We start from the raw sequence: 26,840 nt of genomic DNA, 5'->3' as shown, positions 1-26,840 counted from the left end.
TGCAAGTGTAGTGTAATTACAGCGAAATTACTACCCTGTATTGATTAAACTCACAACCATAGGGTTACAGGAATGTCAAGTTTTTCAAACAAAACTTCTCTGTACATTTTCTTTGCTTTCATTTTTGCATTCCAGCCCTGGAGGAAAAAGTCAAAGGGGCCAATAGTAACAAATGACTTGCTGAAATGAATGGAAAATGAGACAGTCTGATGATGCCGGTCCCAGACAAAACTCATATTTTTAGAATATCCAGTCGGGCAGGGGCCTATTGCGTGTCAAATAAAAGCACCTGTCTCTATGACGAAGTGCAGCCTGTTCGCCACCGCACACCGTATCTCACACCATAAGTGTGTTTTTCCCCAAACCTACTTTATACAGCTGGACTTTGGAGACTGGTTGTCCTTTTATTTGCAGTAAATTTTTGCCTCCTTCACTTGGCCCTCTTCAGCATGAATCTTCATTTCGCTCCTGACACCCTTGAATGTGAATTCCTCATTTCCTGTCCTTTTATTTATATCTGTTGCCTGGTGATTTGATCATGCTGAGAATACAAGATTAGCAATTGCCTCGTCCTTGAATCCGCCTCAAGGACATCTGTTCCTGAAATGTTATTGTTTGCTGGGTTCTTAACCCTCTGGTGTCCTGGCTCTTTCAACCATACATTTTGTGTTCAGCACCCTGTATTATTTTTCTGAGGTCATTTTTGTCTCCAAACAAAGATTAAATAGAATAGGGGTTGTCCTTCACAGGAGGATTATCTGTAAAAATGACTGTTAAAGGGCAACTCCACCATTGAGATGTTGTTCTACACCTAATTGTACTTGATTTGGTTGGGCTCTTGTGTTAAATCACATTCTTTAGCCCACGGAGGCCAAAAATCAACTCAAGATGACGATACATCATGATACAAAGTAGATGTTTACACATACCTAGATTATGCGCAGGGGAGGACCTTCCTCTGAATGACATCATCAATTCTATTCAAAATACTTTTTCATCAGCAACAATATATCAAATCAAATAGGCCTCCATATTGGAAGGGCCTTGGAAATGGAACTGAGAGCTATGTCTGTTCTAGACTGTTTATTTCTATACTTAAAACAGACATTTTCAGTCTTCCCCCCCCAAAAGATTTTTATCTCCCCTCTCAAACTGATGAGTGTCATTTCTTTTAGTGTTTGGCTGTCATGTCAGTTCTACAGTACTGATGAGGTGTACTTTAATGTCACTGACCTTCCAGAGCCAGTATAACTAGAATGTCAACACATTCTCTTGCCGCAGACATTTTTTTTTAAAACAAAGGAATGCCCTCTGTTTCCAATTACCTGTGTTAGAAAACAAGCAATTCCCTATCCAAATGAAAAGATACCAGCACTGTATCTTATTAAGTATCAGATTTACATCATAAACTATATACTTCTTTGAGTTCTGTTCATGTTTAATTCTGTTGTACTGCATGATTTATTTTTGCCAAGCTGTCCTTGAGTGTATTAGAGGCATGTTTTTTTTCATGTATTTTATGTTCGTAGCCTCTTTTATTCAGCTGTTTTCAGCTGTTTTCTCACATAGAGTATTTAAACCCCTGGGGTCCCTGCTTTGTTGTCTCAGATCAATCATTGAATTTGCCTTTGTTATTCCTCAAGGTGACAATGTGTTCGAGCCGCCCCCCAAATACAGAATGAAATGTTCTTCTTTTTGTGGTTTAGATTAAGATCAATCCCCAGTTTTACGTCTATAAAGAAAAGACAGTTATAAAGGGGATAGTAGTACTTAGCTTTATTTAATTGAGTCTGTTGTGTTGTAAGTGTGATTCCGTGAAAGGTCATAAGAGAGAGAGGGAAACTGTCGTTCTGGCAAAAAAAAACAAGCTTTCAAACAAAACGGTCCTCTGTATCTCTCTCTTTTTATCTCTCTTTCTCTCGTATTATTTCTTGATCGCTCTACCTCCTTCAATCTCCCTCTCTTTTCCCCTCCTTCTATTACCCTCTCCTTCACTACCTCCTTCAATTCCCCCTCTCTTTTCCCCTCTCTCTCTCTTTCTCCCTCCCTCCCTCCCTCCCTCCCTCCCTCCCTCCCTCCCTCCCTCCCTCCCTCCCTCCCTCCCTCCCTCCCTCCCTCCCTCCCTCCCTCCCTCCCTCCCTCCCTCCCTCGGTGTGAATCAGTCAGCTAGCTATAGGTGATCCCGTCAATGCCTCGGCTAGACTTAAACCTGTCTCAAGCCCTGACACCCCTCGTACACACACAGGTTGTTTCTGCTTGGGATGGGGGGGGGGGGGGGGGGGGGGGGTAATCGCTCAGTCGATGTCAGGAGGGGTTTGGGAGTTATTGTCTCCTATAATTAACTGGTTATCAAACAAGAACATTTCATTAAGGTACAATTACCGGCTAATTGTTGCGGGACACCCCCCCGTGTCAGGATTACGACCGCAGCATATGCTCCCTCGAAGCTTTGTTATTTCTAATTCATCCCGACCTGCAGCCTCTGACGGCTTCAATTGCTAATGAATCCACTCACTTTGGAATAATTAGAGAATCCTTAGGCATGGTAATTTATTTAAAAGTATCCGTCGTCGGGCGAATCATTAGCTGTGTTAAATTAATTTGAAATTAAAGCTGCTGGGAGTACTTTGGGATTCATTAAATAGGCAGCGCTGGCTCTATCAATATTTAAGGGGTGAGGAGTTAAGGTCGCAACTTCTAGCCTGGAAATATCATCACAGTCTGTTTTTTATTTCTTGTTCTTGGAATAAGATATATTTACAGATTTTTGGGTTTATATTTACAGATTTGTATATGAGTTGTGGAAACAAAGCAGAGAGGAATGATATATTATCATGTCTGCCATATATGGGTTCGCTCCCCCTCCTCCCTCATCACTTTCACTCTATTTTGACATTCATGCCATTATGGAAAGGATGATATAGCTGGAGAGAATGGAATAATGCAAATCTATCATTATATGGTAGGATAAACATAATTTCCTTGGGCAAGAACTTATTTTCCTCCACCTATAGAAGGCTGCAGTGCGAGTTTGCATTTGTGATGTGTGTGTGTGCTTGTTTGCGCGTGTTTAAGTGCATGTGTCTCATCCCTTACAAAAACAATTGGGAAGAACATTTGGTTTTCGTACACGTTTGAAGTTTCACATGTACATTTTTCACATGACTCAAACACATCATTTCACATGTGATATTCAAAGTTTCACGTGTGCTTTTGTACCAGTGAGATTTGAACCCTGTTCTTCCATGGAAGAAGACAGCTATTAGACCATTAGATACTGATTTTGATTTTAACATGTTAAACGGGATAAATAAGGAGACAGGGAAAGATTATTTTCACTGGGTTTCTCTTCCAATGTAAATTTATTATACATTTCTCACAATCTCAGAATATTCTCTGTTCAAATCAAAATTGTCTTTTTGTAGAGGTTAGGGGTTACATCAGGGGTTCTTAAAAGTTTTTAGCTCGAGACCCAAATGAGAAATTGACCATTCTCCTGTGACCCAAATTGTCCTCCAACGACCCAAATTAAGAAGAAATAGTGTGTGATTATGGATGTATTCTCATAACTCACAACCCACCTTTCACATGCCCAGGGCTCACGTTGGGTCCTGGCCAATAATTTTAAAACCCTGGTTTACATTAATTCCAATAGCAAACACACATTTTCAAATACATTAAAATCCCTTTTACGCCTGTGTATTAAATGTAACAAAAACCAATGAACAGCTAACAATAACAGAAGCTTAAAATAGCTAGCAAGGGCGAAATGGCAGGCTAGCTAGCGCCAAGCAAATTGCGTGCTAGCTAGCACCTACTTGCCTAGTGGCAGGTGTTGGGCCAGTAACCAAAAGGTTGCTGGATTGATTCCCTGAGCTGACAAGGTATAAATCTGTCATTCTGCCCCTGAACAAGGCAGTTAACCCACTTTCCCCAGTAGGCTGTCATTGTAAATAAGAATTTGTTGTTAACTGACTTGCCTAGTTAAATTAAAAATGTGATATACAATTTAGCACTAAGCTAGCTAATGGTTAGCAATTAGCATACAACCTCTTGATAAAAATGTAATTAAATGAATCTTCCAAAAAATATATCGTAACCGTGGTTCATATGTAAAAAACACTCAATATGAGTCCTCGTTTTGGAAATATTTTATCATTTAAGAACCAAAACATTTATAATGGAAATACAAAATCATCCTAGACGCCTATTGTTCTCTTATAAATGGGAAAATGTCAAAAAAAAATCACTCGGTCGAAACAATTAAAGTACCTTCCCCCCAGAGGAAATTGGCGTCACTATTTCAACTGAATTTTTTGAAAGAATAAGATTAAGCTCCGGTGATATGGATAACTTTTGAAAGATAGCTGATATGCGCTTTTAGCTAACGTTACACTAATCAAAGCAGTGGAGTATGTAGTGAAGCTAAACTTTAGTGGTCAAAACCATTCATCGTGGGGCGACTGGGGCTCCATGGCTCAGGCGGCCAAGTGGACACTAGGCTGTTTGGCTCATCTTAGTCACAAAGAGGAATCATTTTGCTGCTGGTTGTGATTAATAAACAATGCCATGCTGGTGGGTGGTAACATTCTAATAAAACCTAGCCCTGAAATGAAAGGTAGGCTAAAAAGAATTTGTATAATAATAATAATAATGTATTCAACTTTTATAGCACTATTCATTACATAAAGAATCTCAAATCACTTTAAAGCAACACAAAAAAGATAAGCAATTTATTAAACAACAACAACATTCATGAGATGTAAGGTAATGTGGAGGGTTGGGAAAGCGCTTGGCTTGAGTGGCCATCGGAGGGAGGTGGTCAAAGGGGGAGAGTAAGCAAAGATGGCCTCTGGAGCATGTCCAGAGGCAGGCAGGCAGCACGGGGTCATCAAGGTGTCTCCTGGTCCTTGCCGTCTGTGTGGCCTCTCCATAGTAGGACTCGGATTAAGTTTGAGCTTCAGCCACTGCAGTTCACAAACTCCGTAAGTGTAGCTAGCTAGCTACTCCTTCACTACTACCAAACTGTAGCACCCACTTGGCTGAAGCTGCTATGGCAGTAACCACATTTCAATAATAATTAAAGAGTAGCCTAATAACTTAGTCCTCCCTACGATCTTCATCACTGCACAAGTTAGCCATCTTGGTTTTGGGCTACTCTCCATCCTCAACCTCCGGACGCTGGCTGGCCAACAAAGACCATAGGAAAATAGGACCATAGGAAAAGACATCACATGGATATGCACAAAGTTGGCAGTTCGGTTTGTCACTTTAAGCCCAAATATATCATACTTTGACAAAAACAATGACTTATTAACTTAAATCATTGTGCAACATCATGGGTAAGCTCTGGCCATCGTCTTTCAGCTCAAAAAAGTGGATTTCTACTGCTGTTGGTATTCAAATTATACATAAAAATGAGCAGAAAACTCATCACAGTTTAATTAAACATGCTATCTCTACATTTTGAAAACGTGACCATGCTTACAAACCGGAATACAGGATAATAAATAAGAGCTAGCTTCTCTGTTCTTTTCACTGGGCCTTTTCCAATGGTCACAAAACAACTAATGAAGAGAGACATGTGCCTGCAGCAGTAACACTCCAAATGCCAACCCCTAGTGGTAGCTCTAAGATACATGTATATCAATGCAACACAGTGGAGGACTACAATGATAATGGAGTGGATAGCTCAAAATAAGAAATTATAACTTGAATTATTATTATACTCAGGTAAGCTAAGTTACCTATTTACAGAATGGCATTTTAGAATTTGCAATTCCACATGTGGAAACATTGCTACTGCCATATGTTAACCCCAACTTTTCACATGTGAGGAGGATAACATTATTTAACCCCCATGTGTGATCTGTGCAATTCCACATGTAAAAGTAAGATTTTCAGATGTAAATGTTTCATACATGTAAAACTGCTAAATTAATTTTCACATGTAAATGTATTTCACATGTGAAAATGCAATTTCACATGTGAGAGTTAGATTTTCACATGTGAAAGTGAAAATTAGAAACTGCAAATGTGACCGACCGGTTCGATTCGGACTTATGGAGCAAAATTTGAAATTATGTTTTTTACATTGGATAAAAGTGTAGACTCAGAGCTAGAAAATTGTATATCATACACTACAGCTGAGGAACAATGGGAAAGTAATTCTGCTTTGAAAGTTGATAACCTCACTTTTGAGAAAAAGTTTTGGTAAACCTGCTGGAGAGCTCTTCTTTGTCTACACTCATTCAGTATCGTTCACACCCTCTTTAGCCCCACCCATCTCTTTAAGGATTCACATGTGAGGCCATGTACTAAACAACCAAAGATTTCAAGATTAAAGGCTGGTTTATACCATGCATATCGACAGTTGCGGTGACATCATGAACATTCTATTGTCGTCAAACTTGTCGTTGTGGTTATGAAAAAGTATAAATACAAAAACTACAGGCTGCATGACATCAGCAGCCTGGTTGTCCAAAATAGCATAACTAGTGTATTTTAACATCAATTAATCCACCCGTTTAAAAATGAATTTAGTATATGTCAATCTATCAAACCAGGCAACTAAAAGCAACTTTCTAAACAATGTTTTGTTTTGTTTTTAGCTTGTTAGCTAGCTAGCTAATGTTAAGTTAGCTGGCTAGCCAGTTCAAATAATGACCGTATCATATAGCTGACAACATCTTCACTTTAGCTCATTTGTCTTCATTATTAAAGGAAAATAAACTCACAACAAGATAATTATTTACAATTATTTACAATTGGTGAGCCAATTACAGAAAAAAGCTTACGGCTGTGAGTGTGACGAAATAAAAGCAGAGTGTCATGTAAAGAAATCTTCCAAGCGTGAAATAGTTCCCAATCATTCATGTTGTAAAAAAAAATTACAGCGTGAAAATGTTCTCAGTTCAATAATTGCTTGTGTGTCTCTTTATGTGGATGGCTGAGCTCGTGCTGATATTTCTCTTTTACATGACACAGTGCATTCTACCGTAGAATTTTAGAACTTGGACTATCTCATTAACTAACGTTATATCTTAATTTGACTTTGGTGCAGGTCATGTTCTTGACATTACTGTCTCTGGTAAACACATATTTGTCACGTGCACAGGATACAGAAGGTGTAGTGAAATGGTTATTCACATAGTAGAGTCTTTTGTTTAGACATGTAGCTAGCTAGCTAAACAATGAACCATAATCCCAATTTATAACGTTACTACCTTGCATGAATCTAGATAGCTAACATTAAGCTATAACTAGCAATGCAAATAGCTCTGAGATACGATTAATATTACTACACAGATCATACACGTAACATTAGCTAGCGAGCCAGCCAGCTAGCTAGCTAACAGTACGTTTTAACTTGAAATGAAAATGACTTTCTGACAAAATTAGAAATGTATAACACCTGAACATTTTGCTAGCTAGACTATCCAACCCCTATACATGGATGGACGCTTCTCCCTCTCTGTCACGGACGCCATGGTTGCCCTTAGTTTGAAGATGTTTATTTATTTATTTCACCTTTATTTAACCAGGTAGGCAAGTTGAGAACAAGTTCTCATTTACAATTGCGACCTGGCCAAGATAAAGCAAGCAGTTTGACACATACAACAACACATGGAGTAAAACAAACATACAGTCAATAATATAGTAGAAAAATAAGTCTATATACAAAGTGAGCAAATGAGGTGAGATAAGGGAGGTAAAGGCGAAAAAGGCCATGGTGGCGAAGTAAATACAATATAGCAAGTAAAACACTGGAATGGTAGATTTGCAGTGGAAGAAAGTGCAAAGTAGAAATAATGGGGTGCAAAGGAGCAAAATGAATAAATAAATAAACACAGTAAGGGAAGCGGTAGTTGTTTTGGCCAAATTATAGATGGGCTATGTACAGGTGCAGTAATCTGTGAGCCAGGTGTAATATAATCTGGAGACAGGTGTTTTATACAACAGCCTTCTGTGCGTTCTCTTTTCGACTCCCTCAACAAATTTGCAATCAAACGCCTGAATTTTTTCCATCTCCTTAGCTATCATACTCTAATTCCACCGGGCATTCCACTGATTTCAAAACTCGGCCCTCCAGAAAGTGTAGAACAACACTTTTGCAGTTCTACTACCTGATATCTTTCAAAAAAGCCTCATTAGAAAGGATGACCTACACATACTGACCAGCTCATGTTATAGACAGAAGCATTCTACATGGCAGACCAATCCGAACTCATCTCTCTGCATGTCCAGCCCATCCATTATCTCAGCCAATCATGGCTAGCAGGAAGGATCCTGTCTTTTTCTGTGGCTAAACCAACTAGGCTCGTAATTTGACAATTGTATTCATATTTACAGATGGCATACACGTTTGTTATTAAGGCACATGAAAGTTCACATGTTCCAGAAGGCATTTCTGTCAAAAAACGCATTAAAAAAAAAATACTTTCAAATGCCTCTCCTGTGAAGTAGTGACGCGCGATATACGCCTAGTTTGCAGCAACGAGTCACAAATGTGTTTAACGTGATTGTTTGTCACATTTGAACTTGCAATTCCACATGTAAAATTTTCACATTTGATAGTTTTTAACATGTGAAACTGCAAATTCACACGTGAATCTGCAAGTCACATGTGATGTAAAAACATGTTATTCTCCTCACATGTGAAAAGGTGGTGTTAACATGTGAACTCTTAATTTAATACAATTTAAAATATGGTTTCACAGGAAATTTAAGAAAAAAAAACTGAGATTTTCATAAGGGATGCCTGTGTCTGCGCCTTTCAGTGTGTACATGTGAGCGTGCCCATATGTGCATTTCTGTCTTGTCTATGTACATTTGCAACGCATGAATACCTAATGGTAATTCTAGTCCATCTCTTTCAAAGAGAATGACCTGTCTTTAAGACCACAGAGCGGCTGTATGAAGAGAACTTTAATTATCCTCGATCTGCTCATGCAGTCTGTTGTATAGAAGAACTCCCAAGAGAAGCCAAGATCTGGGGGATGCATCCCAAATGGAACCTTATTCCCTACATAGTGCACTACTTTTGACCAGGGCCCATAGGGTGGCCCATATGGCTCTGGTCAAAAGTAGTGCACTATGTAGGAAATAGGGTGCCATTTGGGACGCAGTCGAGGACTTTCTTATCAATCTAGGGATGGACTTGGCACTTGTTTTCTTACCATCAAAAAGGAACGGGGGCCTCAGTCTCAGCCTCAGCAAACGCTAGCAACCGCACATGACTGACACCCTATTACATTAACTTGAATTGCCCTTCTGAACGCATCATTTGAGGTTCGTTCGGCGGATCCCTATTGTCTCATGCTAATGCTGTTTGGAATTTTCATCTCGTCTTGATGCTTTGATGGGACATCAACTCTGATTTAGCAATATGTGTGCTTTAATGGAGGCAAAGACAGAGAGGCAAAATGCAGAATAGTGATTTTTAAAGTCTCGCTCTCTACCTTAATTTCATCATACCTCTCTCTCTAAACACCTCGCATTTTCAATGACTGAATGGGATGATATCATGTTTATGTTTTTTTTTTCCCCAGTGGTTCACATGGCATTGACATGTTGTGCATCATGGAGTAATGGTGTATTCTAGGTTGGGAAGGGACATGGGGTAAATTCAGTGTGGCAAAATGTTCAGAACAGTGCCGATAGAAATATAATGAATAGAACCGACAAAATCCTCTATTCAACCTGTCAGACAATGATATATGTTCTACACTATACATTTCTATCTGAAAGTTCTGTAACACCCTCCTGAACAGGACCCCAGGGCTTTTAGCCTTAAAAAAAAGAGTGTCCCCTAAATTACATTTATGTGATAGAAAATGCCTATCCTAAAAAGGACCATCTGCAAAATGACTAAAACATCATGTAAAATGCCTAGCCTAGCGCCTTGTCACTGACCACTGCTTTGTTTCTGGTTGTATCTCGCAGGGCTACAAGAGGAAAACAGAGGCTGCCAAGAAGGAGTACCTGAAAGCCCTGGCCGCGTACCGAGCCAGTCTGGTTTCCAAGGTAACGGCGGAGGTCATATCTCTGATATACATGGGTCAGTGGCGATATAAGGGATGATAAATTAGATAGAGAATTCCTCTCTCATCCCGGGGGAGGATCTCCGTGCGGTGCAGCTTGAGGAGGGGGTGTGTGTGTGCTCCGAAGAGAACAGTGAAAATTAGGGCCCAAACATACACACTCCTTTATTTCCCGTGTTATTTGCAACACAGCAAGTGAGTGAGGTGAGGGATGAAAGGTGTGTTTGTGTTGTGTGTGCGTGTGTGTGCGTGTGTCTGTGTGGGAGAGAGTGAGGGTGTATACAGTGTGTGTGTGTGTGTGTGTGTGTGTGTGTGTTCTTAAGTACTGTATTCATGTATGTGTGTGTGTGCTTGCGTGTGTGTGTGTGTGTGTGTGGGAGAGAGTGAGGGTGTGGGAGAGAGTGAGGGTGTATACAGTATGTGTGTGTGTGTGTGTGTGTGTGTGTGTGTGTGTTCTTAAGTACTGTATGCATGTATGTATGTATGTGTGTGTGCTTGTTTGTGTGTGTGTGTGTGTGTGTGTACCTGTGTGTGTTCATGCGTAGGTATGTGGAGGCAGAAGTGGGAATTACCTAGCATGGTGCCACCTGGTTGTGTCTGTTTTTGAATGAGAAACAAATATCTGGGCTGCCTGAGGCTTGTTTCTTTGACTATATCCTGGGTTGTTGGAGATGAGATTTGATACAGATGTTGGATCTTAATTTGACCCCTTTCGTCGCAGGAGAAAAATAATCCTGCAGCAGGAGGAAAATAATCCTGCAGCAGGAGGATTTGAATAAATATTTAGAATCGCCACCAGGGGGCAGCTGGAAGTGGTGTTTGTATACAATGCAGTACCTTACCGACATTGTACCTTCTGTAGGCTACGTGCAGGTTACAGAGCATCTCGTGTGAATTCTTATGTGGATTATAATAAATGTACATAGTTGTGTGGGGTGGCAGATAGCCTAATGGTTAGAGCGTTGGGCCATTAACTGAAAGGTTGCTGGATTGAATCCCTGAGCTAACAAGGTAAAAATCTGTCCTTCTGCCCCTGAACAAGGCAGTTAACCCACTGATGACTACAGCAGCCCCCCGCACCTCTCTGATTCAGAGGGGTTGGGTTAAATGTGGAAGAGGCATTCAGTTGTACAACTGACTAGGTATCCTTTCCCTTCTAGGGAAAAATCAGTTTTTTCGATGAATTTATTATTATATGTTGAAGGCAAGCAATAAGCAGAATGAATTATTGGTTACCTCAGTGCCTGTGTGGTCCAGCGGTTACAGCTGTTTACCCTGACATATATGCCACAGTCAGCATGGGTTCGAATCTGGCCCACTGCCCTTAGACTCCTGGATGAATGTTTATTTTGACGCATTAAATGTGCGTGGTCACAGTGTTAATTCTGCGTTGTTACAGGGTTAAAAAATTAAAATAAATAAAAATAAAACTCAAAGGTGAACAGTTTAGGCATTAATTCCAAATGGTTAAGGTTAAGGGCGGGCTATGGTTTAGGGAAGGCTTAAGAAACAAAAAGAAAAATAATTCCTATGTATCATCAGTATTCATAGCATTCTTAGTGCTTGCTGAGTATTGTGTACCGTAGCGCATTGGTATAAGCAGTGTGTGCTGGTGTCGAGCCTCAAGAGTTCATACCCAATGCTGGGTGATCTAGTGACAAGCCTGAGCCTAAATGGCTAGGTTTAGACAGGCAGCCCAATTCTGATAACATTTACACAAATTGGTCTTTTGACCAATTACATCCAATCTTTTCACATCAGATCTTTTTCAGAGCTGATCGGATTGATCAAAATACCAGTTAGTGAAAAAATAACATCAGAATTGGACTGCTTGTCTAAACGCAGTTCATTAGGCCCACAAGTTAATTCCATTTATTTCAATGATTCCAAGAAGTAAAACGAATAGTCTGGTAATTTACACATCAGAGAAAAGTCTGTCAGCTCAATGAAATTGTCTTTGGATAGGCTCAAATGCATAAACATCTTGACAGCTTTACGAAATGAAATATTAAAGCCACACAATACAGGCTTTCAATCCACACCAAACACCATAGCCTAACTAAACTGAAAAATTGTACATGAACCTAACTATAAAATGTTGGCGAGCATCCACACTGCGGGAAAGTTTATCGTTTTACAGTAGGTCTACATCTGTCAATCAATTGATGGCCCAAGTCAACTCATCAACTCAGCCAGGGAAACTCAGTAGCCTAATATTGCTTTTCACACCTTTCATTATGTTTAAATGGACAGGCTAATGGCTAGCCCACAGAATATATTGGAATACACTCAAATAACAAGGGGTGTGTTGCAAACATCGATGGCACTAGATTATCGCCAGCGGATGTCTCGTTAAACCATCAGAACGCGTTAAATTCACCCCGCACAGCTGATCTCAATTACAATCATTATTGGTCACCTCATTACCACTTTCTCAAAGATGATGTCAGTGTTACTTAGTCAGTATGTAGTGTGTGTGTGAGGTGTCAGTGTAAGTATGTGTGAGTAGAGTCCAGTGTGTGTGTGTGCATAGAGTCAGTGCAAGAGAGCAAAAAAGTGTCAATGCAGGTAGTCCAGGTAGCCATTTGATTAGCTATTTAGCAGTCTTGTTTAGCAGTCTTATGGCTTGGGGGGTAGAAGCTGTACAGGGCCCTGTTGGTTCCAGACTTGGTGCTGTGGTAACCACTTGCCACTAGCGAGGAGAACAGTCTATGGTTTGGGTGGCTGGATTCTTTGACATTTTTTGGGGCCTTCCTCTGACACCGCCTGGCATAGCGGTCCTGGATGGCAGGGAGCTCGGTCCCAGTCCTGGGCCGTACTCACTACCCTCTGTAGCGCCTTGCGGTCTGGTGCCTTGCAGTTACCGTACCAAGTGGTGATGCAGCCAGTCAAGATGCCCTCAATAAAAAAAAATTAAAAAGCCATCCAATCATTGTTCAAACCTTTCTTCTTTCCTCTATATATTTAAATATCTAAAACTTGACCATGTATTCTAATATATAGACTTCAGACAACATCTGAGAATCAATTCATGTCCATTTTTTCCAAACGTTCAAGCTTGTAAAATTACACTAACTATGAATCCAATGTAGTAGATCAACCCTGATATACATATTCAGAACCAGATTAAATGCATAATACAGGATTGAATCATGATTATACTAATATTTTTCATGTGCCAGTCTGAGTGCCAAGCACCTATTTTCTCAATTTCCATGTCTTCACTCCATTGTTTTCCTTTCACACAAACCCAAATTGCATTACCATGTTAAACACCCTCCCACCGGTCCCCATTGCCTCACACTTCCTCCAAGGCTTACAAGCCCAAAACAAGTGCCTTGATTAAGGCATGAACAGTTTATTCATCAACCTCTTTCTTTCCCTGTGAAGGTTTTTTCCCTTTAATAAAGACCATTCTCATCGCTCGTTTGCGTAATTAAATATTTATTTCTGACAAATCTCATATTCAGAGGCTCGATTGATGCGTTAGCAGATTGGCAGGCATTTAAAAGAAATTATAACAGACAGAAAAAAACTGCAAATCTACTATGCAATCACAACCACTCAGAACAAGACACATAGTACATCTAGCCATTCAAAGGGAGTCCTCTTTAAATAGTGTGTTTTAATTGCTGACGAGAGAGTCTTTTCAAAGGAAGTGGGAATCAAGGAGAGAGGAATTGAAGGTAATTGGAAGTCGACAGAGTGTCTTTTTGGACGAGTCACGTGCCCCGTGCGTTTGGCGTGCACCTGTTGCCATTTTGTTTGTGACGCACGCTGATAATCTATGTTGGTGGAAAAAGTACTCACACACAAATGGAGCTTGATGACTACAGTAAAAAGCCCAAGTTAATGAGTTTCATTCGTTCAGAAAGTCAAAGTTGTGTTTTGTGCTTTTCAACCCACCAAGGGACACATGAAGGGATAGTTCACCCAAATTACAAAATGACATATTGGTTTCCTTACCTTGTCCCTTTAAGGTGGGAGTATCACATTTCAATATGTGAACAAATAATCATCTCCTGTTGTTCATAGAATAGCGATAGATTAGTATATTGCAGTCCAGTATAGTATGGTAGTATAGTATAGAGTAGTATAGTTCATTCTTCATCATTTCATTTTCCACTTGACCCTGCAGTGTCTCTCTCATCTTTACTCATCTATCCATCTTTCCATTGATTATTTCTCTGGCTCTTTTCAATATATGTACGCCATTACCAAATAGCAGACAGCGATAGATCACGTCAACAACTGTGACAGCTAACGAGAGGGCCTGGACATATTTCATACCACATCAATGTATACATATATATTGCCATTTAAAGTCTATGGAAGGATGGAAAGTCGAATGAAATAAAGCACGCACCTCAGTGGATACGGCACCCAGGCTGAAATGAACCGAACAACACGATTCTCACATAGAGGGACCTGAATGTATGATATATTCATATGTTCTGCCAATATAGTGTTTTAGTCGTGTAATGAATTGGTTCATATATTTTATATGAATATATATTCATATATTTTGGCTGGGCTCCCTGCCTGTGTCATTAAACCCCTACAACTCATCCAGAACGCCGCAGCCCGTCTGGTGTTCAACCTTCCCAAGTTCTCTCACGTCACCCCACTCCTCCGCTCTCTCCACTGGCTTCCAGTTGAAGCTCGCATCCGCTACAAGACCATGGTGATTGCCTACGGAGCTGTGAAGGGAACGGCACCTCCATACCTTCAGGCTCTGATCAGGCCCTACACCCAAACAAGGGCACTGCGTTCATCCACCACTGGCCTGCTGGCCCCCCTACCTCTGAGGAAGCACAGTTCCCGCTCAGCCCAGTCAAAACTGTTCGCTGCTCTGGCACCCCAATGGTGGAACAAGCTCCCTCACGACGCCAGGACAGCGGAGTCAATCACCACCTTCCGGAGACACCTGAAACCCCACCTCTTTAAGGAATACCTAGGATAGGATAAAGTAATCCTTCTAACCCCCCCCTAAAAGATTTAGATGCACTATTGTAAAGTGGTTGTTCCACTGGATATCATAAGGTGAATGCACCATTTTGTAAGTCGCTCTGGATAAGAGCGTCTGCTAAATGACTTAAATGTAAATGTAAATGTAAATATATTTGCATTTACATACCTGTATCTCACCAATATAAATGAGTTGTGTAATATATTTGCATTAAGATGCAGTGTATTTCAGCAATATAAATTAATTGCGCAATATATTATATCATCTGAACTTTCCTTTTTCTCCCTCTGTCCACAAACCTAGTGGTGTTATATATTATATAGTGTGTAATATATGTTCTCAATATACACTTAAATCGTTTGTCTTGCCCATTCACCCTCTGAATAGCACACAAGCACAATCCATGTCTCAGTTGTCTCAAAGCTTAAAAATCCTTATTTAACCTGTCTCCTCCCCTTCATCTATACTGATTGATGTGGATTTAACAAGTGACATCATTAAGGGATCATAGCTTTCACCTGGATTCACCTGGTCAGTTTATGTCATGGAAAAGCAGGTGTTCCTACTGTTTGTAAACTCAGTGTATGTCAGTAATGTATAGTTATATTAACTGTACTTTTTGTCCCTTTTGTCTTCCCCTCCGTCCTCAGACCTACAATGACCCGGTGGAGACAAAAGGTGCCCAGACGAGCCAGCCTTCCTCGCACATGATGCCCCCCAATCCGCCCCTGTACAGTGTGCCACCCCAGCCCTCCTCCCCGTACAGTCTGGGGCCGGGGGGCTTCCCCCTGTCGGACCTGCAGAGCTACGCAGGGGCGCCGCGTCATGCCCTTTCCCGGACCCTCAGCCAGTCCCAGATGCTGCCCAGCATTAGTGCCTCTCCCCCCTCCTCCTTCCAGATCAGCCCACCCCTGCACCAACAGCTCTCCCTGCACCAGAGCTCCCTCCTCAACCAGCCAATCCGCATGCAGCACGGCCAGTCCCAGCCAATCATCTCCCACCAGATGGGACTCCAGGCCTCCCTTCACTCACCTCCTCCTGGCCAGCAGGTTAGTGTGACTCGGAGAATGCCGATATCACCAGCATATCACATATCACTAGTGCACTAAATTATGTGAAGGAATAGTGGACATGCTTAATTTGTAGTATATGCTAGTGTGAACAGTATGGGCCAAAAAAATATATAATAATAAAAAAAATTAAATAAACATTTACGTTCCTCATCTTTGCGTGAAGCATGTATACATTCTAACCAGATTACGTTGAATAAAAACCTTTCCATGCCTCTCTTTATTCTCCTCTCTCTCTCCCTCCCCCTCCTCTCTCTTTTTAATTCAAATGTACTGTACATGTTATTGGCTCCCTTGAGGTACTATGTTGCCAAACCAATTAGCAATTCAGCTAATCTAAAATTAAAATGTAACAGAATTTGGCATTCGGACCATAAGTAAAGAGCAAACCTCTCTCCATCCCCTCCTCCTGCTTTTCTCTATCGTTGTCCCCTCTCCATATGGCCAGTATAAGTTGTCAGAAACTAAAACTAATGCCATGGCCTCTCTCTCCCCGTCTCCTATAGGGATTCTCCCACCTACAGTCTGAGTACCAGAAAAGTGTGGGTTCCCAGTCCCCGGCGGCCCCCAACCCTGGGGGTAGACAAAGCCACGATTGGGACAGTGAATACTGCGATAGGGAGTGCGGTGGCAACCACTGCAGGTGAGCAGTCCAGACCAGTATTGGCTATGTATAGGAAATGATTATTAATTCCAATACTGTTTATAACTTAGAATAGGGCAAGTTTCCCTGGCCTGGATTAAGGCTAGGTCAGAACCAAGAAATGATTTCAATGGAGATTTTCCATTCAGAATGATTCTTTAGTCCAGTACTTGGCTTAACCTATATCCGATAAACCTATATCCGATAAACTGTCAGAGAGAGTATTATTTTATGTTAGCTTAACTGTTCAAATGAAAGAACTTTGTTGAAAGCCCTTGAATACACAGTTTTATTATTTAATGCTGGCTCAAATGTTAATAAAAAAAATGCTTTTCAGACTACGGCACTTTGTAGGCCTATATCTTTGAATTTACTTTGTACCATTTCAGTCCTCAATGTTGGCTCAGCTATCTACTGCATATGAAAGGGTGTTTGATACGACTCTTGTGCCCCTTGAAAATTCAAAGCTTTAGTACATAACGCTGGCTTAGTCAACTAAATACAAATATTGTTGATTCTACTGTGTAAACCTTAGCTAAGTACACATAGTTGTGCTACTTAATATGCTGAAACAACCTCTGAGGCCTCCATATATCACCTTTGAATATATACTGAACAAAAATATAAACGCAACATGTAAAGTGTTGGTCTCATGAGCTGAAATTAAAGATCCCAGAAATATTCAATACCCACAAAAAGCTTATTTCTCTCAAATGTTGTGCACACATAAAAATCCAAATAACTTCACAGATCTTCATTGTAAAGGGTTTTAACACTGTTTCCCATGCTTGTTCAATGAACCATAAACAATTAATGAACATGCACCTGTGGAACGGTCGTTAAGACACAGCTTACAGACGGTAGACAATTAAGGTCACAGTTCTGAAAACTTAGGACACTAAAGAGGCCTTTCTACAGACTCTAAAAAAACACTAAATGAAAGATGCCCAGGGTCCCTGCTCATCTGCATGAACATGCCTTAGGCATGCTGCAAGGAGGCATGAGGACTGCAGATGTGGCCAGGGCAATAAATTGCAATGTCCGTACTGTGAGACTCCTAAGACAGCGCTACAGGGAGACAGGACGGACAGCTGATCGTCCTCGCAGTGGCAGACCACGTGTAACAACACCTGCACAGGATCAGTACATCCGAACATCACACCTGGTACAGGATGGCAACAACTGCCCGAGTTACACCAGGAACGCACAATCCCTCCATCAGTCCTCAGACTGTGCGCAATAGGCTGAGAGAGGCTGGACTGAGGGCTTGTAGGCCTGTTGTAAGGCAGGTCCACACCAGACATCACCGGCAACAACGTCGCCTATGGGTACAAACCCACCATCGCTGGACCAGACAGGCCTGGCAAAAAGGGCTCTTCACTGACGAGTCGCGGTTTTGTCTCAGCACGGGTGAAGGTCGGAGTCGCGTTTGTTGTCGAAGGAATGCGCGTTACACCGAGTCCTGTACTCTGGAGCGGGATTGATTTGGAGGTGGAAGGTCCATCATGGTCTGGGGCAGTGTTTCACAGCATCATTGGACTGAGCTTGTTGTCATTGCAGGCAATCTCAACGCTGTGCGTTACAGGGAAGACCTCCTCCTCCCTCATGTGGTACCCTTCCTGCAGGCTCATCCTGACATGACCCTCCAGCATGACAATGCCACCAGACATACTGCTCGTTCTGTGCGTGATTTCCTGCAAGACAGGAATGTCAGTGTTCTGCCATGGCCAGCAAAGAGCCCGGATCTCAATCCCATTGAGCATGTCTGGGACCTGATGGATCGGAGGGGGAGGGCTAGGGCCGTTCCCCCAGAAATGTTCGGAACTTGCAGGTGCCTTGGTGGAATAGTGGGGTAACATCTCACAGCAAGAACTGGCAAATCTGGTGCAGTCCATGAGGAGGAGATGCTCTGCAGTACTTAATGCAGCTGGTGGCCACACCAGATACTGACTGTTACTTTTGATTTTGACCCCCCCTTGGTTCAGGGACACATTATTCCATTTCTGTTAGTCACATGTCTGTGGAACTTGTTCAGTTTATGTCTCAGTTGTTGAATCTGGTTATGTTCATACAAATATTTACACATGTTAAGTTTGCTGAAAATTAACGCAGTTGACAGTGAGAGGATGTTTCTTTTTTTGCTGAGTTTATTTAATGATGGCTGAACATGTATTATTCACGTATTATACTTTCTCTCTTGTTTCTTTTGAGATGTCTGTCAATTTATTCAGTGTACATTTTTCTGCTTATGGCACTGAATAATCATCAAAACTTCTGTTAGGAACATCTGTTTGGAGTGTACTCCGACAATCACATGACAAGCTTTATTTCTTTAATATTAGTTTTACAGCTGTCCCTACTGTATTTCAAAGGGGAAGCATTTTAAGGTTTTCTATCTCCATGTTTTTTGGGGGGAGTAAGTAGTATCACCTTCTTGAGTCTGTGTTTTTTTTTATTTCCTATTCCATCTCTTCTCACCGTCTCCCTCTCTTCTCATTTTCAGTGGCAGCATGATAGCTAGGGACAAGCCACTCTACCTCACTTGAAGCTGGAGGCCGCCGTCAACAAGAAAAGACACCAGGGAGTCAGCCCTCAACACCCCCAACCCACACGCACCACCTCCCCGACCCATCCCCTGCAACCCACCCACCCCTACCACCACCAAACACAACCTTTTTTTTTGTCAATGTAATTTGGGGTTTTTAGAAGGATTTGTGCAATTCTGACGACTACTAGCAATCCCTCTCTTTTTTTCTTTTTTTCGCAAAGCACTTACAAATGTCCAGGCATTTTTCTTTTCGCGCCTGATTCTAGAGCACTCATCTTTGTCTCAGAGTAAAAAAGTGAACTACCATGAAAATAGTCCCCCTCAGGGACTAAACTGAGCTTTAATTGGAATAAGAAGAGCAAAAAGCCTTCTTCTTCTCCTTCGTCTCCTTTTAATCATATTTAAATTTATTTTGTTTTGTTTTCTTGTTATTGTTTTTATTTATTTCTTGCTTGCTACATTTGCTTTTGTCAATAACAGTCCCTGTACTGTAGGGAAAATACTCTTCTGGTAGGTTTCAGCACACAGGCCTTGATGTTACTGTAGCGTTGCTTTAGGGTCTGTGACTTATATTAATACAAAGTGACGGGGGGAAGGATAATTACATAATTTTTTTTTTGTAATATCAAAGACCCATGGAGGTTTTCCAAGCTGTCACAGTGTGATTGTAAATATCACTTTTATGGGATCAAATTGGGAATTCAAAGTCCAGATGGCTTTTTTCTTCTTCTTTAATATTACCTGTAAGTCATTGGTTTGTATTATAAAAATGAAAAAAATATTGTGTGCCTGTGTGTGTGTGTGGATATGTATGCGACTGTGCGTACGACGTGCGCACATGCATGTGGGTGTGTGCGCGTGTGTATTGTGAATTTTAACAGCCTGTGCAGGTGGATTTCAGAGGAGTACTTCACACACTCGATCTTGCATTAAATCTGTGCTCACTGGTGTGATTTTTCCCAATAAAGTTCAATCTAAAACCGAATACAGAGTATGGGTCCCGCAGATCATTAAATGGAAAGAGCAAGAGAGAGCGAGAGAGAGAAAAGCGACAGAAAGAGAGAGAAAAAGGGAATAAGAAAGAGTGAGATGTAGACACATACACTCACAGGTGAACAGTGTTGCCTCAAAAAAATTTGGCTACTGTCTTTGTTGATTTTATTTTTAATTCACCTGGTCATGTTAATTGTCAATTTTCAGCCACTCAACATAAAGAGGTAAACTAAAAATGCGATATATGTTAATGGTTATGTCACAGAAACATAGCAGTGGGTTTCTAGTAGCTTCTTAGGTGTTCTATTGTGTTGATCTCATCTTTAAGTTTTGTGATAAATATTAATGCATTTGATGACAAAGATATATGTTCTTATTTTCACTGTAGCATAATTTCCTTTTTTGTTGTAATTGAAATATAATAACATTTAAACCTGCCAATTGTAGTTATTTTATTTGTAAAGCCAGTAATGATAATTATTTTCAAACTTCTTTTGCAAGTTGCCCATCAGCTATGACAGGTTTCTTATTTACGGAAGAACATGAGATCATTTTTGCTTCATACAATGGAGGTGCATTTCATTCAAATTGTATTGTTTTTATGTTTGGTTTGATGATGATGATGATAATAGTTGTTTTTGTTAGTATTTTTTTTTTTTTACATTTATATGCTGGTTCTTTCTTTCCTCGCCGGGCGACATTATTTTGTGTCACAATGCTTATTTTATTTCAAATCTCCGTAATAAATAAATAAAAAAACATTAAAAGAGAAACAGCCTTTCACCGACTCTTTTTTACAGCACAGAACCTTCTATTTTCTTCCCTTTCGGTAAAGTATCCGATCTAAAATGGCATCCACTTAACCCTTGGACAATGTCCTAAAACAAGGCATTTATGCTTCCATAATATCTCTCTTTTGTTTCCAACCCAGAACATTCCATATGTTTCCTATACTTAATTTTTGTCTTATGGCTGGACTCAAATCAAATGCCATAGCTTTACTAATTAGCTGTCCTCGCTAGAGCTAAAACCAACACCGGCCCAATCTGAATGTTGTCCTCAAACTATCTCCGTAACCATGAACAGATGCAGGCTTGAATTTGCTTTGCTGCTATGTGAAAGTGGTGCACGGTGTAGTGGGCGTCAAGTCAGAGCTAAAGAGAACAGAGAAATGCATGGCGTACGTACTGTACACAAACTCAGGCATCCATCCAAAACACAGATTTTACCCCAATTGCACACAAGTCTTCCAAATAGACGAGAGAGGGGAGCTGTTCAAGGGAACTGTCATGACCGCACCATTTTATGTTTTATTCATTTGCGGCTGGCATCTCCCTCTTGCAGTATTGAATTGGCAAATAGATCATTATTGAACAATTGGAAAACGTGGACTGCCACTTCGTGATATGACACACATTATATGAAAATCAGTCATACATTCTTAATGGAATACCAGATAATGGAGTTTTTTGGGGCACAGCCACATTGGTGTCTTTCTTTGTGTGTGTGTGTGTGCATGTGCGTGTGTGCGTGTGCGTGTGCGTGTGCGTGTGCGTGTGTGTGTGTGTGTGAACACAATGTTTGGGAAGGTTGGGGTGATGGTTCCTCTGTGCAATGTTTAAATTGACATAATTTTCCCTTTCCTTGCAGTTACAATGCCCTTTCTTTATTTGACAGTTTCTCCACCTTGACGCATACTACTCTCCATGGTCATTCTGACAGTCATTCTGTGCACCGTAGTAAACTAAACAGTAAATACTGAGCCGCCAGCCTCAATTTGACAATATTGTCAGGTCCCATAATCCTATTGTCTTTCACAAATTCAATCTCACAAGGGAAAAGTCAAATGAAACCTACAATTTACAGTAGAAGAAGTAATTGAAAAAAGTCAAAACACTTGTAACCATACAATCAAAAGAGCTTTGCTTTTCCATATCAAGTACAACGTACCTGGGCCTGTAATCACAAAGGGCCGGGAAACCGGCCCAAAGATTTTCAGTAGGAGTGCTGATCTAGGATCAGTTTTGCCCTTTAAATCAAACTGAATAAAAGGCAGAACCTGATCCTAGATCCGCACTCTGAGACACTTTATGAATATGGGTGCAGAGATACAGTAGGTGATAATAAATATTAATATTCGCTATTGTTATTTTACTGCTGCTTTTTAATTATTTGTTACTTTTATATCTTACTTTTTGTAGGTATTTTCGTAAAACTACATTGGTGGTTAAGGGCTTGTAAGTAAGCATTTCACTGTAAGGTCTACACCTGTTGTATTCGAAGCGTTTGACAAATAACATTTGATTTGATTACGTTCTCTGTTTGTTGAGGTCTGTTTAGATTGGTAGTGACCAGATGTACGGTGTCCATACTAGGATATAAATGAGTTGTTAAATCAGGTACAGGGGTGTGACATTTGAGGTGGACAGTGGTGTGGCCTTTGTTTGGAGCCGTCTACATGAAGACAATCTGTTAGGTCACAATGGAAACTTTCCACCATGGTGGGGGCCTTGGTGGAAAGAGTCAAACCCTCTTTTTTTCTGACAAACACATTTTGTTTTTCATTTGCTCTGTTGTGGTCGCGTAACGTACCAACTCTGGATTCCAAGTCAACATTTTTAGCTCACCCGACCACATGAGAGGGTGCCTAGCTAGTGAGCCTCAGTGGAGAGTTAGAGAGTAGAAGGTCAGTGTTAGGTGCGGCCTTCAAAATCACATGGCCACCTGGCAAAAAAGTTGTCAGTTGCAACTTTGGTTCTGTGTTAGAGCGAGAACAGGAAATGTAGGCGGTTTTGACAAGAACAGGGTTTCACTTTGTGTTCATTTAATCTGTTTGGTGTTTGGAGATTCAACAGTATGAAATGATTCCTAAAAGTGCCCGTGCAACTTGCATTTATAGCATTTTTTTGGTGGAAATGCAGTTATTACAAAAAATGTGTCGAGACCAGGCTGTGAAAAATGGGAGGTTATCATACAGTCAATGTTATATATATGATATGCGTAATACCGAAAATGTCCCTTTGATATACTGTATGTGTATTTATTGTATTCTATCATAACAATAATGGGAAAAAGTTTTATCATACAGATTATTTTCCCAACCCACTATCAGGTTGACTGTAAATGAAAGGATATGTACAGTATTGTGACAGAATTATCTAAGAATATGGCAAGGTGCCATGTTTCTGATGCTAAATACCCCTAAGACAGATTCTGAAACTTCAGGTGAGACTGAACTTCTCTCTATGACTGATCACCAGAGCAGTGTGCTGAATATTACCGTTGCTTTCAAATTACCATATTACCAGTCCTTAAGAAGCTCTTTAAGATCTTGATAACACTACCTCATAAAATGTACATCTTTATGTCTCTTTTAGTCTCTTGTTTGATTTATTGCCTTTTCTCCTTTTTGTTTTTCCTGACAGCTGAATACCTTTCGCAGCTCTGCAAATGTACTGTAGTTATGGCCTTAACAAAGGAAATCATGAACACATAACATACATTGATTTAGTTCATGATCAATGAATGTATGAATGAACTACAGGCCTTTGGACTCTTCCCATTGAGTGAGGATACCATTTATGATGTTTATTCCACATCGAAATAGCCGCCATTTTACAACTTCAGGAAATGAATAGCATTGTTCATCAATGACTATTTAGAGTGCCTTCAGAAAATATTCACACCCCTTGACCATTTCTAGTTTTTGTTGTGTTACAGCCAGAGTTTAAAATGGCCAACACACAATACTCCACAATGTCAAAGTGGAATTATGTTTTTATGATTTTTACAAATAAATGGAAAATGAAAAGCAGAAATATCTTGAGTCAATAAGTATTCAACCCCTTTGTTATGACAAGCCTGAATAAGTTCAGGAGTAAAAATTAACATGTCGCATATTAAGTTGCATGGACTCACTCTGTGTGCAATAATAGTGTTTAACATGATTTTGGAATGACTACCTCGTCTCTGTACCCCACACATACAATTACCTGTACGGTCCCTCAGTCGAGCAGTGAATTTAAAACACAGATTCAACCACAAATACCAGCAAGGTTTTCCAATGCCTCACAAAGTTCACCCAATGGTAGATGGGTAAAAAAACTAAACAGACATTGAATATCCCTTTGAGCATGGTGAAGTTATTAATTACACTTTGGATGGTGTATCAATACACTCAGGCTCTACATACATACAGGCATCCTTCCTAACTCAGTAGCCGGAGAGGAAGGAAATCGCTCAGGGATTTCACCATGATGCCAATAGTGACTTTAAAACAGTTACAGAGTTTAATTGCTGTGATAGGAGAAAATTGAGGATGGATCAACAACATTGTAGTCACTCTACAATACTAACCTAAATGACAGAGTGATAAGAAAGAAGCCTGTACAGAATAATAATATTCCAAAACATGCATCCTGTTTGCAATAAGACACTAAAGGAAAACCAGTCTGCTTTCCAACAGACGCTGGGAGACAAATTCACCTTTCAGCAGGACAATAACTTACAACACAAGGCCAAATATACACTGAAGTTGCTTACCAAGACAACATTGAATCTTCCTGAGTGGCTTAGTTACAGTTTTGACCTAAATCGGCTTGAAAATCTATGGCAAGACTTGAAAATGGCTAGCAATGTTCAAAAACGAACTTGACAGAGCTTCAAAAATGTGTAAAAGCTTAATGTTCAAATATTGTACAATCTAGGTGTGCAAAGTTCTTAGAGACCCACCCAGAAAGACTCACAGCTATAATCACTGCCAAAGGTTTTTGGAACATGTATTGACTCAGGGGTGTAAAAACTTACGTAAATGACATATTTATGTATTTCATTCTCAATACATTTGCAAACATTTCCCTTTTTTTTCTTCACTTTGTCATTATTTTAACCAGGCAAGTCAGTTAAGAACAAATTCTTATTTTCAATGACGGCCTAGAAACAGTGGGTTAACTGCCTTGTTCAGGAACAGGGATTCGATCTTGCAATCTTTCAGTTGCTAGTCCAACGCTCGAACCACTAGGCTACCTGCCGCCCCATGAATTGTGTGTATATGGGTGAGAAAATGTTCATCCATTTAGAATTCATGCTGTAACACAACAGAATGTGGAATAAATTGCGCGGTGTAAATACTTTCTGAAGGCAATCTTTGTGTAGTGTCACTCTTGGGGGCTGGCTATTGGGGCAGCAAAAATGTCTTATTTCCGTTTGCACCTGTTATTTTTTGCTTGCTACAAGATATATTGCTATATTGAGGAGTATGGTTCATGTAGGTATTGCTTTGATTTAATAGATAAATGACAATGTATTGCTAATAGATCATGGTAGATATATTGAAATTGAGGAGTATGATCAGTATAGGCCCACTGTTATACTGTAACTCAATGTAGATATATTACTTTATTCAGGAGTACGATCAATATATTACATCGTTATAATATACACTAAAGAATCAGGACTAAGGGCTGTATCCAATGCTATATTGAGGAGCACGATCCATATATTGCTTCGTTATAATGTATCAATAAAAATATGATGATCCATATATTGCTGGTGTGTCCCCAGGTTTGAGAGCACAGTCCACATCATCAAGTGGCTGCAGGACCTGGTGAACCGTAGTAAGATGGCCCGCTGCTGAGGGAAGTTCGTCTGCCCAGTCATCCTCTACAATGGCAAAGTATGATTTATACAGTACCAGTTAAAAGTTTGGACACACCTACTCATTCAAGGGTTTTTCTTTATTTTTACTATTTTCTACATTGTAGAATAATAGTGAAGACATCAAAACTATTAAATAACACATATGGAATCATGCAGTAACCCAAAAACTGTTAAACAAATCCAAATATATTTTAGATTTTAGATTCTTCAAAGTAGTCACCCTTTGCCTTGATGACAGCTTTGCACACTCTTGGCATTCTCTCAACCAGCTTCATGAGGAATGCTTTTCCAACAGTCTTGAAGGAGTTCCCACATATGCTGAGCACTTGTTGGCTGCTTTTCCTTCACTCTGCGGTCCGAGTGAAGGTCTCCTCTGAAGAGTTGATGTTGACATTGTCACGTTCGTCGTACAGATCGGACCAAGGCGCAGCGTGAGTTGAGTTCCACATACTTTATTATATAGTGAAACTACCAAAACCATAAACAAACATAAAACGACCGTGAAAGCCGTAGTGCTAAAGACACTAACACAAACAATATCCCACAAAGCAGGTGGGAGAAAGGGCTTCCTAAATATGATCCCCAATTAGAGGCAACGATTAACAGCTGCCTCTAATTGGGAACCATACAACTCACCAACATAGACATAACATGACTAGAACACCCCCTAGTCACGCCCTGACCTACAACATCATAGAGAACCAAGGGCTCTCTATGGTCAGGGCGTGACAGACATGTGTCTGTTACTTGAACTCTGTGTAGCATTTATTTGGGCTGCAATTTCTGAGGCTGGTAACTCTAATGAACTTATCCTCTGCAGCAGAGGTAACTCTGGGTCTTCCTTTCCTGTGGCAGTCCTCTTGAGAGCCAGTTTCATCATAGCGCTTGATGGTTTTTGCGACTGCACTTGAAGAAA

The 26,840-nt window shown here is 40.4% G+C and overlaps 1 protein-coding gene across 9 annotated transcripts in view; it reads left to right on the top strand.

The window, feature by feature from the left end:
• LOC106565275 (TOX high mobility group box family member 2) overlaps positions 1-21,039 on the top strand; it is a 142,722-nt gene extending 121,683 nt beyond the window's left edge. For all 9 annotated transcript variants that reach the window (XM_045691419.2, XM_045691418.2, XM_045691417.2 and 6 more), the window contains 4 exons: positions 9,946-10,026; positions 15,663-16,061; positions 16,589-16,725; positions 19,229-21,039. In XM_045691419.2, coding sequence (XP_045547375.1) covers positions 9,946-10,026; positions 15,663-16,061; positions 16,589-16,725; positions 19,229-19,271 — 660 coding nt within the window. In that variant the 3' untranslated portion in view covers positions 19,272-21,039. The remainder of the gene's footprint in view (positions 1-9,945; positions 10,027-15,662; positions 16,062-16,588; positions 16,726-19,228) is intronic.
• Positions 21,040-26,840: the final 5,801 nt, after the last annotated feature.

Source organism: Salmo salar, chromosome 12 (genome assembly GCF_965601325.2).
Source record: "Salmo salar chromosome 12, fSalSal1, whole genome shotgun sequence".
Classification (NCBI taxonomy): Eukaryota; Metazoa; Chordata; class Actinopteri; order Salmoniformes; family Salmonidae; genus Salmo; species Salmo salar.
Note: the sequence above shows the minus strand (reverse complement) of the source record. Positions and strands in the feature narration are given on the sequence as shown.